This window comes from Lynx canadensis, chromosome D2, assembly GCF_007474595.2.
Source record: "Lynx canadensis isolate LIC74 chromosome D2, mLynCan4.pri.v2, whole genome shotgun sequence".
In the NCBI taxonomy this organism is placed as follows: domain Eukaryota; kingdom Metazoa; phylum Chordata; class Mammalia; order Carnivora; family Felidae; genus Lynx; species Lynx canadensis.
Window position 1 is genome coordinate 57,008,680 of NC_044313.2, and position 18,474 is coordinate 57,027,153.

At 56.6% G+C, this 18,474-nt stretch overlaps 1 protein-coding gene across 1 annotated transcript; it reads left to right on the plus strand.

The window, feature by feature from the left end:
- Positions 1–3,363: 3,363 nt before the first annotated feature.
- On the plus strand, positions 3,364–17,340 carry TACR2 (tachykinin receptor 2). Its single transcript, XM_030334165.1, has 5 exons — positions 3,364–3,755; positions 8,479–8,673; positions 11,952–12,105; positions 13,465–13,661; positions 16,679–17,340. Exons 1-5 carry the CDS (start codon positions 3,364–3,366, stop codon positions 16,893–16,895), a joined length of 1,155 nt encoding a protein of 384 aa, XP_030190025.1. The 3' UTR covers positions 16,896–17,340.
- The last annotated feature ends 1,134 nt before the right edge of the window (positions 17,341–18,474 follow it).

Here is an 18,474-nt window from a genome sequence, read left to right on the forward strand (position 1 = left end):
TTTTAAATCTTACCATCGTTTTCATCGACTAACATTCATAGGGTCTCTGTGACGGTGCTGGCCACTCTCCTAGGACATGGCAATCAGGCACAATCCAGGCCGTGAGGACCTCGCCCACCCATGTGACGGGGAGGTGACCAGGGAGGTGGCTTGCGATAGGCCCTTGTGAGAAAGGAGGCAGGCGGGTCGTAAGGCTGTGCCAGACCGAGGCAATCAGGGATGGGGACCCACCTCACGGGCAATGGGGCCTGGGCAAGTCTTCCCCTCTTGGGGCTCCCAGCCTCGTCTCCCAGTGAGGAACTAGATCGGGGGTCCTCTTGAGTCTCATTGACCAAGAAGAATATCAAAACCTGACTGATGGAACCATAGAGGTCACCAACATTTTATCCACCGAGTAAGGAATTTTAGAGAAAAAGGGAAGCCAGCCTCACAACGGCCACCTGCCGTCACGTTATTTCATAAAAGAAAAGACACACTAGCCCCCAGAGAGGAACGGTTAGTCTCGGAATGAAGGCTGGGCTTGCACACCAGATTCACTTGCGTTGAATAAAAAGCTCACCGTGCTGTCATCGCTGCCTCACTCCTGTCCTGTGCAGGCGAACTGCCCTAGATGACCCATGGCACTAATGCTCCGGGATGCTGCGTGTGACCTGCTGAAGCGATGACCCAAATGGCCCGAAGCCCAGCACGGTTTCCAGACCTGTGGTCAGAAGACGTCTAACGGCGTCTCTCAAACACTGTCGACGCTGTGCTCCAACCCAATCGCCTTCCTGAAACCCCCTTTTCTCTCACCACCATCTTCCCTACACCCCCGAAGCTGTCCCACCTCCTTCTCCCGATCGTCTAGAACGCATTCCTTTCCCCACCCTCTAGCCTTCAAGCCTCCAGCCTGGGGCCAGGGAGAACGAATCCTGAGGAGCACCCGTGAGCACACCCCCCCACCCCCATGTCACGGGAGAGGCTGCTGTTCGCCACGGTGCTTCCCAGACCCCCTTCAAGCCCCTGGCAGGCTCTCATCAGCCGTCACACACTTCGGCCATTGTCTCAGCTGCAGAGAGCTGCCTTGTCCAAGGTCACGCCCCTTCTTGGGGCAGCCCACAGGCAGCCATGGATGGATGGCCACCTCTGCCCAACACAAGGCAATGCCAAAAGGCCACTCCAGTTCAGAGCGACCTGCCCTCGGGGCTGTCCCTAGGCTGTCATCTAACACATCTCAGCTCAGCTCCTCCTCCGCCCGCTCCTGCTCCCCTCCCCTCCGTTCCCAGGCATCGATCCCAAGAGCTTCTTGATAAATACCCTGCCCTCTAAAGTCACAAGTGGAGTCGCTCACCAGGGTCCCCGACCTGTGCCATCAGCTCAGCCCATCGGCCAGAACCAATGGGCAGCCTTTCCCCCTCCACTTCTGGGTGGAGAGAACTTCCCGCACACAAACGTCCGTGAGCAAACTGGAGTCTCCCTGTGTCCACAGGAGCCAAAGAACCTTGGGTCTCTCTTCCTCTTTGAACAAAGCCTAGCCTTCCAGACCTTGTCTGGCGATGGGCTGGTCAGCCGCTCTGAGCAGCAAGCACACGTTGCAAAGCTCCCTCCCTCTGTCCCTCTCCCCGGCTCATGAGTGTTTTCTCTCTCTCTGTCTGTCTCTCTCTCTGTCTGTCTCTCTCTCTGTCTCTCTCTCTGTCTCTCTCTCTCTCTCTCTCCCTAAATTCAAAAAAAATTTAAGCCCCAAAGTGAGTGAATTCTGCTGCTACTGCTGCCTAAGGGGATCAAAGGCAGAGGCCCGTCAGCAAGGGACAGACGTCCAGAGGGTGGTGACCCGCTCCAGAGAGGGAACAGACCTCTGCCCCATAGCCTGGCTATGGCTGGAGCCACTTGGGTCTGGAGCGGAGCCTGGGAGGGTCCCCAAGTGCAAGGCTGGATAGTCTGGAGACCATACACACACACACACAGCACGCACACACACGCACACACACGCACACACACGCAGCGGGGCCACCACGGCTGGCCGATCGAGAGCCCTCCTCTGCTTTAATGTGGGACAGCCGCCCCTGCCCTGCTGAGCCTAGCCCCACTTCAGGGGAGCACACACCTACAGGTGCCCACAGATGCCACCAGTTGTGTGTGACCTTACACACATCAGCCCCACACACGGTCGCTCGGAAACGGCCCATTACCGGCTTCACACAGTGCGCGACACGCATACGCATGGTGGATGACCAGAGCGGGTTCCTTGGACAGACCCAGAGCAGCCCCACCAGCGCTCACCATGGGGGCTCTCTGGGGTTCACAGAAGGGGCGGTGAGCCCCGTCCTCGTACTTAGGGAGTGGGGTCTCTGGACCAGCAGCAGCAGCATCACCTGAGAACCTGTCGAAGTGCTCCGAGTCCTGCCTCTGGGGCCTCCTGCGGGGCTACAACTCCCTGCCGCGCTTTTGACGTGCCAGCCCCTGTGCCCTGGGGAAGTCTGTGCATCATCTCATTTAAAACTCACAAACACACCACCGGACGTCACCTTATTTCTCCCATATTTTTCAGATGAGGAAGCCAAAGTCCAGTGACCTTAAGAGACTTGCCTGGAGCAACCCAGGCGGACCCCAACCCCGCCCAGCCTGCCAGGCGTGTAGCTCCTGGCCTGGGCTAAGTGTGAACGAGCCCCCCCCCCCCCCCCCCAGGACCGCGCCTGCGTGCCAGCCCCCAGCCCTGCCGCCCCTGGTTCCCCCCCTGTCCCCCCCCCCCCCCCCCCCGCAGCCGGTCCTGAATCTTTTCTCAAGAGACAAGGCTGGGCCATCCCAGCAGGGGGTGGGACGAGGGGCGGGAGCCAAAGTCACACCTCGTGAGCAAGCCGCACCTCTGCCAAGGCCCTCGCCTGCCTGCCTGGGGAGCGGCAGGGAGGACAGAGGCTCCTGGGGCTGGCAGATGGCAGCACGGTGAGCATGTCCCGGACCCCAGCCCAGCCCGCACCCCACAGCCCGGAGCAGAGCCTGCTGGGCAGCTGACCTGCGGAATGCCAAGGCCGCCGCTCTGTGCTCACCTCATCCGACCCAGATGATTTACCAGGATGTTTCCTGCTCTGAAACTGTGTCTTAGATTCTAGATTTGCATGGGACATGTGAGAAGTCTGGCCAGGACTTGGGAGTCTGAAATGCGAATGGCTGTGGACCCGGCTCTCTGCTCAGCCTAACCTCATCTCCGCTCGAGGCTTGGGAGTGACCCCCTGTCCTCCCTGACGTGCCTGGCTTTGCACCTACGCCTCTGTCCCCCACATACGCACGCACCCAAGAGGGCTCTTCTTCTCTAGCATATCTGGGCAGGGCGTCAGGGCTCAGGAGGAGCGAGGAGTCAGGCCCCTCATCCCAGACCCAGAGGCCACCATGGCGGCCTGTGATGTTGTGACTGACGCCAACATCTCGCCCGGCCTTGAGAGCAACGCCACGGGCATCACGGCCTTCTCCATGCCCGGCTGGCAGCTGGCGCTGTGGGCCACGGCCTACCTGGCCCTGGTGTTGGTGGCCGTGACGGGCAATGCCACGGTCATCTGGATCATCCTGGCCCACCAGAGGATGCGCACGGTCACCAATTATTTCATTGTCAACCTGGCCCTGGCTGACCTCTGCATGGCCGCCTTCAATGCCGCCTTCAATTTCGTCTACGCCAGCCACAACATCTGGTACTTCGGCCGTGCCTTCTGCCACTTCCAGAACCTCTTCCCCATCACGGCCATGTTCGTCAGCATCTACTCCATGACCGCCATCGCCGCTGACAGGCAAGAGGGGGCTGGCGGGGAGGCCGGGGGAAGCTGTCTCACTTTGTCGGGGCTCAGACAGGGCCGGTGACTTGTCCATGGTCACACAGCAAGTTAACAGTAGAACTCAGGGAATTGCCTCCCAACTCAATCACGACCTTAAAGTGTGCATCTGGGGCACCTGGGTGGCTCAGTCAGTTAAGCATCCGACTTTGGCTCAGGTCACGATCTCGCGGTTCATGGGTTCGAGCCCCAAGTCGGGGCTCTGTGCTGACAGCTCAGAGCCTGGAACCTGCTTTGGATTCTGTGTGTGTCTCTCTCTCTCTGCCCCTCCCCTGCTCATACTCTGTCTCTCTCTGGGTCTAAAAGATGAATAAACCTTAAAAAAAATTTTTTTTTAGTAAAAATGAATAAATAAAATAAATAAAAGTATGCATGTGGGAGACAAAAGAGCATGGAACCAAAGCAGGCAAAGTTAAGGTTAGACCCAAGGAAGAACTTGGCACTGGATGGTTGTTTAAGGCTGTCGGGAGAGAAGGGCTGTGTTTAGGGAACTTCTAGAGTATTCTTCTCTGGAGTTGATCTCTTTTGGCGTCTTTCTTTTACTACAAGGACATGGCTTTTCCTGTTTTCCTATTCCTAGATAGATTATACTGGGAAGGATTTAATATTGCATGCGGTTACCATACAAGTACAATGGGTCCAATTACTTTCCCAATCCTGTTCTCAGGGGGCCGCAGGCTGTGGCCTTCTGCTGAAGGCCGGGAGGGTGGAGGAGTGATCAGTGGAGCCAAACGCAGTCCTTCTGAAGCTGGTTGGGGGCAGGCAGGGCACAGTTTGGCCTCAGAAGGGGACTGTGTGACCCTGGGGAAGAATGGTTGGGACAGATAGCAAACAAAAAGGGACACAGAAAGACAGCAGGTATATGTCCAGGAGGGGCAGGCCTGGGACCCTCAGAGACACAGATCCCTTGTCAGGATGGTCTGAAGGGGCATGAGCCCCGCTGTCCCCCACCACTGCCCCACCCCCCCAGTCTCCATCTCCAGGCGTCTGCCCAGTGACACACAGCAGCTGGCTCTTGTCTGCTCTGGGCTGTTTTTCTATGGAGTTTCCCTAAAGATTTCATTTGAGGAATGTATTTCTACTAATTAAAAATGAAAAGAAAGGTTCGAAAACCATTCGTCTAGGCCACGCTTCTGATTTTGTACCCAGGCCAACAGAGGCCAGAGACAAGCAGGATCGCCAGCAAGTCAGGGTCAGGGCCAGCGGCCCAGAACCCGGACGGCTCAGCTCTCAGGAAGGGGCGTGTCCCTCCTCATCTGACCACACCCCTGCCCCCGCCAAAAGCACCTCAGTACCCCTGGATGTCTCTGCAAGTCCACTAACATGTGCTCCCTCATTCACTCAACAAATACTCGAGTGCTCCCTCTGTTTCAGGCATTGGGGAATATACACCAGAAGGAAAAATAGTCCTTGAAATCAGGCCTCATGGAACTTGCATTTTAAGGTGGGGAGGGGGGGAGTCTGGAGACCAGGCAAGAGGCTGGTGAATAATAATCCAGGTGAGAGAGGATGGTAACTCAGGCCGGGGTGTTAACAGTGAAGCCCCGTCCATTCGTTTCTTCATTCATTCATATGTTCAAGGCCGACTACGTACAGATACTGTTCTGGCCATTGGGGCAAAAAAACAGATAAACCTGGCTGCCCTGGTGAGAATTTAAATAATACACACATGAATAAGTTGTACGTTGTATTTTGAGGTCATGAGGGCTGTGGAAAAATACCAGGGAGAGGCGAGGGGACCCCAGGTGCCGGGCTGTGTGTCGGGGTGGGGGCAGGCTGGAGCGCTAGACCGGGTGTGGGGTCGGCCCCACTGTGGGGTGGGTTTGGAGCCAGGATGGAAGGAGGTGAGAGAGAGAGCCCTGTGAGCGCTGGGGAAAGATCAATCCAGGGAGAGGGCACAGCGGCAGCAAAGGCCCGTGGCAGGGTGGTGCCTGGTGTGCGCGAGGGGCCCCAGGAAAGACCGTCCTCACCGAGACAGGGTAGAAAAGCTCAGGGGGCACGGAGTCAGCACTCCCCGGGTGCCTAGAACACGCGGATGTCAACTTCCCTGCTTAGGGCAAGGTCATCCTATGGTCCAGACCTTGTCTCCAGGTTCAGATTAACCCCAGAGAGGAAGGCCCAGGGGTCATCCAGGACCAAAGTCACCTCTGGTGCATTTAAAGGACACAAATACATAGGAATAATGGCCCTTTCAAGTTGTAAACCCCTGCTGCCTGCAGGCACTTCTCAAGCATCTCATTCCCTTCCCAAGACAACCACAGGGGCTCAAATGACTGTCATCTCACTTTACAGAAGAGGGTGGTTTGAGTCCCTATGGCTGGAAGGTGATGAAGTCAGGGTCCACATTTAGATCAAAGCCGCAGAGCTGCCCCTCAGCTAACAGAGAAAAAGCTCTCCTCTTTCCCACCCCACTTGCCACAACAGCAAGGGAACCCCAGCCCCCCAGTTGGCCCGCTGGTCACCTGCCTCATCTGTGGGGAGGAGGCCCCTGAGGAAATGCCACTCCTCTCGTCCTGCTGAGGCACTCAGCCCAGATCCAGGCCATCTTGGGGTAGAGCTGGCCCAGGGCCCGGCCACAGTAAAGGGGGAAGGTCAGTGTCTCAGACAGAGGAAGGAGGGGTCGACAAGCATCCAATCCAGATGTGCGTAACTTGTGACCACAGACCGTCACAGAAGTCCCAGGGGTCATCAGCTTCTGTGGGGGTGAAAAATCACTGTTCCAAATGGAGGCAACAAACCACATTTTGCTGGGATTCCAGCAGTGCCTGGGGCCACGTCACCGATAGAAATCACAGATACCTCTGTTGCGCAGAAATCTCCAAGCATCGACTACAGTCGTCACTACTTAAAAATTACCACGGGGGCGCCTGGGTGGCTCCGTCAGTTAAGCGTCCTACTTCAACTCAGGTCATGATCTCGCGGTTTGTGAGTTCGAGCCCCGCGTCGGGCTCCGTGCTGACAGCTCAGAGCCCGGAGCCTGCTTCGGATTCTGTGTCTCCCTCTCTGTCTGTCCCTCCCCCACTCATGCTCTGTCTCTCTCTGTCTCTCAATAATAAATAAATGTTTTAAAAAATGTTTTAAAAAGTTACCACGACAGCAGGGGTGGGGGTGGTGCACCTGGGTGGCTCAGTCAGTCGAGCGTCTGACTTTGGCTCAGGTCATGATCTCATAGTTCATGAGTTCTAGTCCTGTGTAAGGCTTGCTGCTGTCAGCTCAGAGCTGGTTTCAGATCCTCTGTCCCCACCACTCTCTGCCCCTCCCCTACTCGTGCTCTCGAAAATAAATAAATATTAAAAACAAATCTATCATCGGTTCCAGACCTGCTGCTAGATCTTGTTTAGTGGGTCGATAAAGAAGCGTGCATATTGTTGTGCCCCAAATCTATTTTATATTTTGCTAACTGTATTCCAGTATAACTGATTGTCTTTGTAATCCTGTGTAATTGATTCACATAAAAACTGTATTCCGAGGAGGGCCCCCCCCCCATCTCGCCCCACACCCTCCCTCTTGTGAGGCGGCAACCAAAGCCCCCGGTCACAGGGCACAGCATAAGAGAAGCAGTGTGGGGTCCCGTGTCTTTGGTGGATGGTGTTCTTTGGATCCTTTGACCTTGGAAGCCGGCGGCTACCCCAGCTCTCCCTTCCTTGGTCAGGGCCGTGACCCACGAGGCCTCAGCCCCACCAGGCTCCAGGACGTTCCCGCAGCGGCTTCCGAGGTCCCGGGAGCAGCGGGGAACTGCACGACTTGGTTCAGGGCCAGCGCTGCCTCTTCCAGCTGGTTCTTCCCCTTCTGCAAGCCTCAGTCTCCTGGTGCAGGAAATGGAGAGAACAACCCCTGCCTGAGATACTCAGGCCAAGCAGCAGCTCAAATCCTCAGAGGTTCCCCAGAGAGAGGCAGGAGCTGAGGAGACAAGCCTGTTTCTGGCCGACTTCTTGGAAGAGGTGACCTTTCACTTGGACTTTAGTGAATCCAGAGTGGAAGGAGAAATTTCAGGCTGAGCGGGAAGAAATGCCCCCTACAGAGGGTCACACAGGCAGGGCTGTTCCTTGACCAGAATGAGCCAGGGAAGGTGCGGGAAGCAGTGGCACAGGAGGTGAGAAAGTAAGTGCGTTGGCCATGTGCAGAGGGCCTTGAATGCCGAGTTTAAAGGTTTGGGCCTGCTGTGTCTGGTAACCTAACCATGTGCCTATTTACATTTGAATCAGTTAAAACTTAAAACTCTGTTCCTCAGTCATATTAGCCACACTTCCAGTGTTCATGGCCATGTGTGGTTATGGCTACTGAACGGGACAGTTTATACATAGGGCATTTCCACCCCTGCAGAAAGCCGACAGGCAGGGCTGGTTTGGGCTGTGTCTGGGAGACTGTCGGGTTCCGCTAAGGTTTCTGAGCAGAAGAGGGACAGCATAGGGCCAAGGGGCCCGGCAGCTTTTGGCAAATGTTTTGAGTGGACTTCCAGTGTGGCCACACCGCTCTCTGGTGGCCATTTGAGAGTAAGTCCGCCCCCAGGGAGGCGATGAGGTGAGGCCTGGCCTGGGGTTTTAGGGCACTGGCGTGCTGTGTGGCTGTGGGAGAGTCACCAGCCCAGGTGGCTCTCTGCGGGGGCCCAGCACGGCGTGGGAAATGGGGCTCTGGCGGGGGGGGAGGGGTGCCCGCCACTCACACAGCACTCTGCTCACAGGTACGTGGCCATCGTCCACCCCTTCCAGCCGCGGCTCTCAGCCCACGGCACCAGAGCGGTTATTGCAGGCATCTGGCTGCTGGCCCTGGCCCTCGCCTTCCCCCAGTGCTTCTACTCCACCATCACCACGGACCAGGGCGCCACCAAGTGTGCGGTGGTCTGGCCCGAAGACAATGGCGGCAAGATGCTCCTTTTGTAAGGCCTGGGCCGTGGGGACCATAGTGTGTGTGTGTGCGCGCGCGCAGGTGCGGGTGCAGGTGTCTGTGAGCGCTTGGGATTACGTGAGTACCTGTCTGTGCTAACAGTTTCACTTGGCACGTACCACGTGTTGGGCTTGACATACATGAAGCCACTTCACTCCCCTAACACTACCGGGGACACATGTAGTATTATTCCCAGGTTTCAAATGAGGACGCTGAAGCCCTAAAAACTAAGTAATAGGCCCAAGGTCCCACAGCCAGCAGGTGGTGAAGCGAGGGTTTAAACCCAGGTAGTCCTGCCTGAGAGCTCACCACTGCCTCCCCGCACAGCTACTTAGACAAGGACACGTGTATCCTCAAATGAGGACACACCCGTGTGCACATGTGCGTGGGACACCGGGTGTGTGGGCACGCGGCTCCCACTGACGTCTGCGCGTGTGTGCGGAAGTGTGTGTGCGCACAGGTGTGTGTTTGGGGGAGGCCACCGCGAATGCTCAGGGTACTGAGGCAGAAAGAAAGGGCAGGTGACCGAGCCGGGGTTGTTTTCCGGGGGATGTCTGGTGCCTGCCTCACGCTGAGTGGGCACCACGGGTGGGGGGGACTAGGAAGAAGAACGCAGGCACGGGCCAGCCATTGTGTGACCCTGAGTAAGTCCTTTCCCTTGCTGGGCCTCAGTGTGCCCAGTTCTCACCGCGTGGACCCCCCCACCCCCATGCGTGGCCTGGCGGTTTAGCAGAGGATAGAGAATTTGCTGAGGTTTTGCAAGTCAGTAGTTGGGGCAGAGTCCTGCCCTGTCCCTCCGAGTCACTTGACCTTTCTGACCCTTTGGCTCCTCCCGTAGGCGGAACTCGGAAGACAACTTGTTGGAAAGTTGCTGTGAGCATGCGCGAGAAAATGTATATGACGCCGTTAGCGCCGCACGTGGCACGGAACTGGCACCCGCTATGTAGTAGTTGAAGCAAGGGACACATGAAAACAAACGTGGAGGTGGCAGATTTAGTCCAACAGAGGCCCAGCTGCCCCAAGCAGGAGGATGCGGAGGCTTTGGCGGAGGGCTGCCAGGTCACCATGGCAACACAGCCCCCACCCTCCGCCTCCTTTAACACCCCTCCCCCATCGCCCGCCCCTGCACGGTTTCCATCTGCCCCAAGCACCAGCCAGAAGCGGGCCTCGCTGTGGCCTTCAGTGCTAGGCAAGAAGCCTGAGACGCCTGTTCCCGGGGACTGACGAGTTTTGAGGGCGGCCTCTGCCCTTACTCTATTCCGCTCCCGGACCCCTGCCCTGCCCCCAAGGGCAAGGTCCCCGTACCGAAGGCTCAGGAAGGGTGGAGAGCAGAATATTTTGTGACTGACCACTGGGGGGCAGTGTTTCTCCGCTTTAACACACGCCTTTCTGCCTAAGAAGGGGCCCGGAGAGGGGACCAGGAATAGTAACTCAGGGCACCCAGCACCGGCTCTCTGGGGATGGTGAGTTCCGACCCTGATTCAGGCGCCAAGAAAAAACAGGAAGGCTACTTCGGTGTTTCTTAGAATTCCGTGAGGATTTGGGCAAAGCCTGGTCTTCTGTGTGAGAATGTAGTCTTTGTTCTTGGGTGGGGACACTTGAGGGCTCCACCCTCACAGGCGCACATCCTGGGTGTATCGGAATCTGGTGAAATTACAGATGCCCCCTCCAGGAAAATGCGCATAGATCCCTAAAATCAACACACACACACAAATCCAGGCAATGAAAGGACGCATTCCTGATCTGGGGCAGGCCCCAGATGACCCCCACAGCCCCTTGGTGCTCCCCTCTGTGTAGGAACCTAGCCCAGGGTGAATTCCTATCCTGAACCGTGTCCCAAGGAAAGGCAACAGAGTGATATCCCTCATACTTGGGAAGGACCTTAGGCATTACAAATGGGGAAACTGAGACTAAGGGAGAGAGCAGACTTGCCTGAGGTCACCCTTAGAAGCTAGAGGCTGACCAAGAACTCAGTTCTGACTTCACAGAGCTGACCTTCAGTGATAGGGAAATCGTTTCTTGGTAGTGATTAAATCTATAGAGCTGTTTCATGTGTCACAGACTTTCTGCGCCTCTCCGGGGCTCCGTTTCCCTCCAGACACCGAGGCAGGTGGCCCTGCTGATCCCCAAGGTCTATCTAGCTCAAACACTCTGTGACCTCACTGCTCCTCCCTGCCCTTACTTGCTCCACAGCAGGACTAGCTGAAGAGCCCGGGGTCTAGAAGTCCCCAAGAGCAAGCAAGCAGAATTCTAAACACAGGCTTTAGGGAAGACATTTGCTGGAGCCACCCGCTCCCCTCCCTCTCGGTGGCAGCACCTCTCGAAACCGGCCGGCGCACGGGTCATGGGGGGTGGGGGCCTTGGGAACACTTCAGCCCTCGCAGAAAAAGGTCACGTGGCAAGACCACGGGTCTCAGGCCCTTTCACGAGGTGCCCCCACCCAGACCCTGTTGGAGACGACCTGCAGCGTCACTCAGACACTGGCGTGGCCAGCACACGTCTCCTTTACACCGTCTTTCCAGAAGGAAGAGACACGGCTCAACACAGCCCGGCTTGCTCTCCACGGGGGCTGGATGAGGAAACGTCAGTGGCATTCGGGGCCACTTGCTCGAAGGTGGTGCGAGAGAAGGTCTGCTGGCATGAGCCATGTTCCCAACCCAATCCTGATGGGCAGGGAGAGATGACCAATGTCGTGTAGTGACTCTGTTGTTGCTGCCCCGTTCCCTGATAAGGATGCCGGTGCAGGGTGGAAGCATGTCAACTCCAGAAAATCTACGTCTCCAGACAGATGCAGATACAGACTATATATATAATCTATCTAATTCAGGTGCACATACACATGTCATATATACACAGGATTCTGGAAGAAAATTGTCCCAAATTATTACCGTGGTGAGGATGCAATGAGTGATTTTACTTCCTCCTTTGTGCTTAATGGCATTTTAAATGTTAAACAAATGTATTATTTGGTTAACTTTTTCATTCCTAGCTATTTCCTTTTTTGGTAGTATTCATCTGTCACCTGGAGGGACGCAGGCGAGAAAACGCTGGTGTCTCTTTTGCAGCAAGGGAAGCCCTCTTTGGGCATAAATGCTAGCCCGTGTTGCCTTTAAAACATTTTTAAGTTAAATCAAGGCTTGGGAGGTGGTCCAGGGTGGCTAGCCCAGAGTTGGCTTAGGGACGCTCGCGGGGTCGGGGGGACTGAGCGCTGACGGATGCCGAAGTCGCCCCCAGGCCGTCCCGTGCCCAGGCCTTTGGCTCTCCCTCCAGGTACCACCTCGTGGTGATCGCCCTCATCTACGTGCTGCCTCTCGTGGTGATGCTCTTCGCCTACAGTGTCATCGGCCTCACGCTCTGGAGACGCGAGGTCCCCAGGCACCAGACGCACGGCGCCAGCCTGCGCCACCTGCAGGCCAAGAAGAAGGTGGGCGCCGGGGGCGGTGCTCGGCGGGGGGCGGTGCCTCTGCCCTCACTCTGTTCCGCTCCCCCGCCCCCACATGTCCGGCCCCCAGAAGGTCTCAAAGCTCCTGTCTGGGCCCCGCCTCGGGGCCTCACCCTTCCGGGCTCGCAGCCCGCCCCTGGGGGGGTGCGGGTGAGAACAGGATCCACCCTAACTTGCCCGGTCCCCAGTCCCTGAACAGAGCCTGAGTTAGTTCTTCCCGGGAGGACAGCTTGCCTTTGGCCTTTGGCCAAATACGAAGTTAAAGGAACTTCCCAGACTGTCACGAGAATCGGAGAATCCTAAAACCCCACGGAATTTCAGATACTCCCAAGAATCTTAGAATAATAGATTCTCAGAAATCTCAGACGTTTCGAGAAATCGTAATGTTGAATTTAAGAAGCCCCACAAAAGCACAGGAGGCTCCCTTATAGAATCACAGGAGAATTCTCAAATGTTGGAACTGGAGACCTCGGAGCTCTTGGAGACGGGGTTGGAGTCCAGCTGTATCCAGTCTGCATTCCATTTCCGACCCAAGTGCCGGCGTGCCCCCTCCTCCTGCCATTCAGGGCCCCCCAAGGAGTCTGTGATTCAGACCTTCTCCCGTCTCTCCCAGTCAAAGCTGATCTTTGCCGTGGCCCCTTCCTGTTAGGCATCCAGGGGGAGGTAATGGTTAATCCCATCATGTATCAGGTCAAAATCTCATGTGTTTGAGGTTTCATGTCTGCTACTAGGCATTTTTCACAGGGCAATTCAGGGAGGTGATGGGATATGGGACACCATCTGAATGTCCCTCCTCATGAAGAGCTGGCCTCCACTTGCCCTCCATTCCCCCTGGGGTACTGGCCCACACTCAGGAGGGCCTGCAGAGACCAGGTCAGGAAGGGAGAAAGGTCAGGGAGCAGGCCCCCGGGCAGAGGCTGGGGTCCCCGACTAGAGTCTCACTACCTACGGATAGAAGGGCTGTGGCAGACACAGATCCCAGGGAGAGGGGCACCTGGGAACCCCTAGCTGGCAGAGGGGAGCCCCCAAGGATGGGGTTAGGAGCTAGAGCTCACCCACTGTCCAGGGAGGGGAGCTGCTCTGAGTCAGGGGTCGGGACACCTGCTAGAGGAGGTGGCCACTGAGCTGGCCCTCAAGGACTTGAGGACAGCAGTGTGGGCAGAGGGGCGGGCCTGAACAAGAGCCCCGAGGTGCAGGGCCCGGGAGTCAAGGCGGCGTGTGCTCCAGGGGACTCCAGGGCTTCCCAGACTGGCCTGAGGGGTGCCCTGCCGCCACCCTTGGAGGGTTGGGGGGGCAGGGGGCTTCCAGGCTGAGGAGTGACCTGAGCCTCTCCCGGCCCAGTTTGTGAAGACCATGGTGCTGGTGGTGGTGACCTTTGCCGTCTGCTGGCTGCCCTACCACTTCTACTTCATCCTGGGCAGCTTCCAGGAGGACATCTACTACCACAAGTTCATCCAGCAGGTCTACCTGGCGCTCTTCTGGCTGGCCATGAGCTCCACCATGTACAATCCCATCATCTACTGCTGCCTCAACCACAGGTGAGCCCTTGGCCCTCTCCTCGGCCCTCAGGGACCCACGGCCTGGCCTGGTCGCCTCTGGGCATCCCTGCGCCCCTCGCCCCCACAGGAGGTTGCCATCCCCGCAGTGAGCCCACCGCTCAAACCTCGCTCGGGTCTGGGCCTGGCTTGAGCCCCACCTCCTCGCCAAAGCCTCGCCGCATTGCCCAGGCCCTAGTTCTTACCGTTGGTCTGCTCCTGCTCTCTCTTCTGAGCCTACATTTGGGATGAGGAGAAGAGAGAAGGGACAGAGAGGGAGGGAGTAGGGTCAGAGAGAGGCCAAAAGGCAGAGAGGGAGGAAGGAGCCGGGTAAAGGAGGTGGGGACTTATTCTGTCCTGACATTTTTAAGAGCTTTCTGCAATGACGAAGAACCAAGGACTTTCCTTGGGCCAGGTGAGCAGCACCAACCCCACAGTAGGAAGAGCTCAGTCGGGGCCCCAGGGCCAGGACTGGAGAGAGAGCAGGCTGCTCCCTGGGAAGGTTACAGTGCATTTCCTGCCCTCAAGGGGCAGGAGGAGTGACCTTGGCAGTCAGCCGGGGAGGAAGGCACCAAGTTCTTACTCCTCCCTCAGACACACCTGGTGCTCCCAGCCGTGTACGTCTGGGGAATTGGAGGTCCACGGAGGGGCTGGTGTTTGCTCTGGGGCCCTAGGGGAGGTGGAAGGCGGTGGCCCAGGTAGGAACCCAGCACCCAGGAGCCCTGCTGCAGAGTGGGCTCGTCAGGCTCAGGAAACCCCGAGGGAGGGTCAGGTAAGAGGAGATGAGAGGTGGACAGGGAGGCCTGGTCTCAACCAGACAGTGACGTCGGGCAAGGTTGGGCCTCTGTGTTCATGCCTTTTACCGCCCGCTGCCCATGTGTCCAGGTCACTCGTGATGCCATCAGGGTCTTTGTTGCTCAGATATCCCACGTGCCTGGGGCGGGCCGGAAGGGAGTGAGAAAATTCTGGGTTTTTAGTGTTTAATGGGTGACAAAACCCTCCACTGTCCACGGAGAGGTAAAAAGTAGATAATAGGAGGAAGGGAGGTGTTATCCCCATTTTACAGATGAGGAAATGGAGCCTCAGAAAGGAAGACTCCTGAACTGTATGCACAAAGCAACAGAGCCAGGATTGCATGTATCTCCAAGGCCTGTAACCTTAACACCACACCACACATTTCCCTTGAGGCAGCTTATAGAAGAGCTTGGAGACAGGGACTGTCACATCAGGGAGGGGCCCCCAGCACCGCGTGTCTGTGCATTGGTCACTCCCCTGTTACCCAGTGACAGTCCCTGAGAGTCTGAACAACTCCCCAGGCTCTACGCATTTCTGAAGTAACCTCAGAATCTTCAGTAGTTGGCGACACTAGCTCCAGAGCAGGACCAGTGCTCCTGGCAGCAGCCTTCATTCATTCACAATACGCTCACAAGTGGCTACATGTGCCCGCACTGTTCCAGGCACCTGGGACACACCGGTGAGCGAAAGCAGATGATTCCTTCCCTCGAGACGCTGACATGCTAGTGGGGAGACAGACAATAAGCAAGCGTAATGAGTCCATGAGTCACACAGTGTATCAGGTGGGAAGTTCTAGGGGAAAGAGGAAAACCAGAGCTGGGAAAGGGACGGCAGGAGGTGCCGGGGGAGAGCCGTGTTACAGGATGGTCAGAGTAGGCCTTATTGAGGCCTAGCTGTCTGGGGAAGGACTCCGAACGGAGGGAACAGCCAAGGCAAGGTCTTGCGGTCGAGATAAGGACTTGGGCCGCTACTCTGCCGAGAGGAGCCCAGCGGAGCTGAGTTGGAGAGACGCGTACTCTGGCTTGCCTTTTAAAAGAATCGGCCTGGCCGCGTGTTGGAACGGGACGACTGCGGGGCGAGCAGAGCAGCAGGGGATGGGGAGGCTGTTGCAGGGATCCAGGTGAGAGACGGGGGTTTCAGACTGGGGTGACAAGTAGTCAGAGTCTGGATGTTACTAAGGTAGAGCCAACAGAATGATGGAGGGGAGGCGGCATGTGAGAGAAGGCAAGGACGGACGGCTCCGGGTTCTGGGCATGAGCAGCCGGAAGGACGGCCACGGGGGCAGGGGTGGGAGGGGAGGAGGGGGAGCTCCGGGTGGGACATGCTGGGTGTGGGCGGAAGGGGCAGAGGCCGAGAAGCTCCCACAATAGAGACATTTATTGGGCCCCCCGCCCCATGGAATCTTATAGAGCTACAAGGTGAGGAACCGAAGTCAGGCCTGCTCTTCTGGAACATGGAACCCTGTGTCTCCTGGGCTGTCCTGCCAGCCCATTTCCTCCATTGTCTGCTCCCCCTTCTTTGTCTTTTTCTTTTTTTTTTTTATGTTTTTATTATTTTTGAGTGATATAGAGACAGAGCACGAGCCGGGGAGGGGCAGAGAGAGAGGGAGACACAGAATCTGAAGCAGGCTCCGGGCTCCGAGCTGTCAGCACAGAGGCTGATGCGGGGCTTGAACTAGGGAACTAGTGAGATCGTGACCCGGGCTGAAGTCGGTCGCTTAACAGACTGAGGCACCCAGGCGCCCCTGTCTGCTTCCCCTTCTAATTTAGATTTTAGTGTGGTCATGGGGAGAATTCTTTTTTAAGCAAATATACCCAAACTGGGATTTTCTTTCAAAGCAACCCCCTTGGGAGAGTGTCTTTACTGCACTCAACACTGCCAAAGCCCAGATCTTAAGACTCCTCTAGAAAACTCCTTTAGGGGCCAATTAACAAATCAAACAAAAAAAAACTCTGTTGTTTCTTTAAATCGTATCTGGTTTCTTTTTGTCTGTAATAACAAATGGTCTGATTTGGCTTCGTCACCCACTTCGGTCACTAGACTTAGCTCCAGATTACTTCTGGATGTTTCCAAAAATCAAATCCGCTGAGGAGTGTGTCTCCCAAGAGATAGTGAACCATGATGGGCAATTAGGAGAGCACAAAATTCCCGCGGGGGACAGCCGCAGGGCAGTTCCTGTAACTGTCCCCTCACCCCTCTGCTCCACGTGACCCTCTGTCTCTCAGGTTTCGCTCCGGATTCCGGCTTGCTTTCCGTTGCTGCCCATGGGTCACGGCGACTGAGGAGGATAAGATTGAGCTGACTCACACTCCATCCCTCTCTGTGAAGGTCAACAGGTGTCACACTAAAGAGACTTTTTTCATGGCTGGGGACACAGCCCCCTCCGAGGCTACCAGCGGGCCGGCCGGGGGCCCCCAAGACGGGCTGCCTACTGAACCCTGAAGCCTTGTGCCTGGCTGCTGGGTCAGGCTTCGCACCCTTCGAGAAGTAGCCAGGTGAGAGGTCCAGATCTGAAAGTCTGACCCACGCCCCAGCCTTCAGCACATCCGTGGAAAGACAAGATGGGGCCAGGAACTCTGCAGTGGGTGCTAACTCTTGAGAGGGCCCAGTCACCCCTGACCGTGCTTCACGGCAGCCGGGAAGAGTCAGAGAAGACCGTGTGAGCTAACGCTGGTCTGATCCAGGTGCGGCACGCCCCGAAGTCTTCCTGGAGCACACAACTTCATGAGTGAACTGGATCTGGTATAAAAGAAACATGGCAACTGTGGTAAAAGGCAACCGACTTCCAGCGTTGGGGTAACAGGGAGTTCCGGGTACCGTGGCAGCTGGAGGGCCAAGGGGACAGCTGCCGATCAGCTCCGGACAAATGTCGCCGTGTGGTAATGGGGGCCCACGGTTGCCAGACCTTCTAAATCTCTCGAGACACGCCAGAAATCCAAACTTGTGGGGCTTCCAGACTTGTATGTACAGTTTGGCTCACGTTTTTATAAATATTGGTTAAACCAAACTGAACACCCGTGGGCAGCACCCACTGATTTGTGATCAGGCTACGGACACAGGGAGGAAGCTTCTTATTTTGCAAAGGCTGTGAGTGGATCCGACCGGGGGCTTCTCCGCTTCAGCATCTGAACGCAGATCCAGCTCAGTGGAGGTGGTGGTTGAGTCAAAAGGAGCCTCAGCTGCGTTGCCTCAGACCAGTCACCGTGAACTAGCATGCCAAACACATGTTAAGTGCTTCATAAACAGTCACCGTGATTTTTATCAACACCAAGCCGGTGATTTCACACGAATGCCTCCAGGAAGTGGGCACCAGCCTTCACCCTCGCTCCAGCAACAAGAAGGTGACGGGCAGAGAACACCGACCGTCTCGACTCCCAGAGAGCTCCAGGCCCGGGCCAGTCCACCCCAAGGACATCCTTCTCCCCGCTTGCCGACTCACCCTGCACACACACCCTGCCCCTCCGGAAGAACCACATAACGCTGTAAATGCACAGCAAGAGAGTTTAATGCTGTGTTGCCCACAAAGATCACTGTGCCATAGGGACTGGCAGCACCAAATAAAGGGACTCTGCTCTTGACATGCCAAGGGAACATGCAGTTAGTCCTGGAGGAAGCCACGTAGGGCTGGAGTCGTGGCTTGGGAGAATCACGTGGCACCTCGATCACCAGGTGCGGACCGATGTGGGATCCGTTGATGAGCCGTGGGGTAGAACAGCAACCTCAAGGTTGAGGTCGGGTAGGGATGGAAGGGTCAGAGGAGGATCAGCTTCCTGGAGAAGGGATTCGTTAGAAGTGGGAGAGGAGGACAATGCGGGCAACCTGCTAGCCCGGGCCTGCTGCGAGACTTCATCTGCGCTGGAACAGGGGGCCTACGTCGTCTGTTCTCTTGGCAGAGGGTGACCAAGGGCGGGGTCTACCTGGGGATGGCAGTAGGGAGACCAGAGTTGCACTGTCCTCTCATTAAAGCCAAACAGCCTCTGGAAGGCCCTGGGGGACAGAGGCTTTCCATCGCTCTACCTTC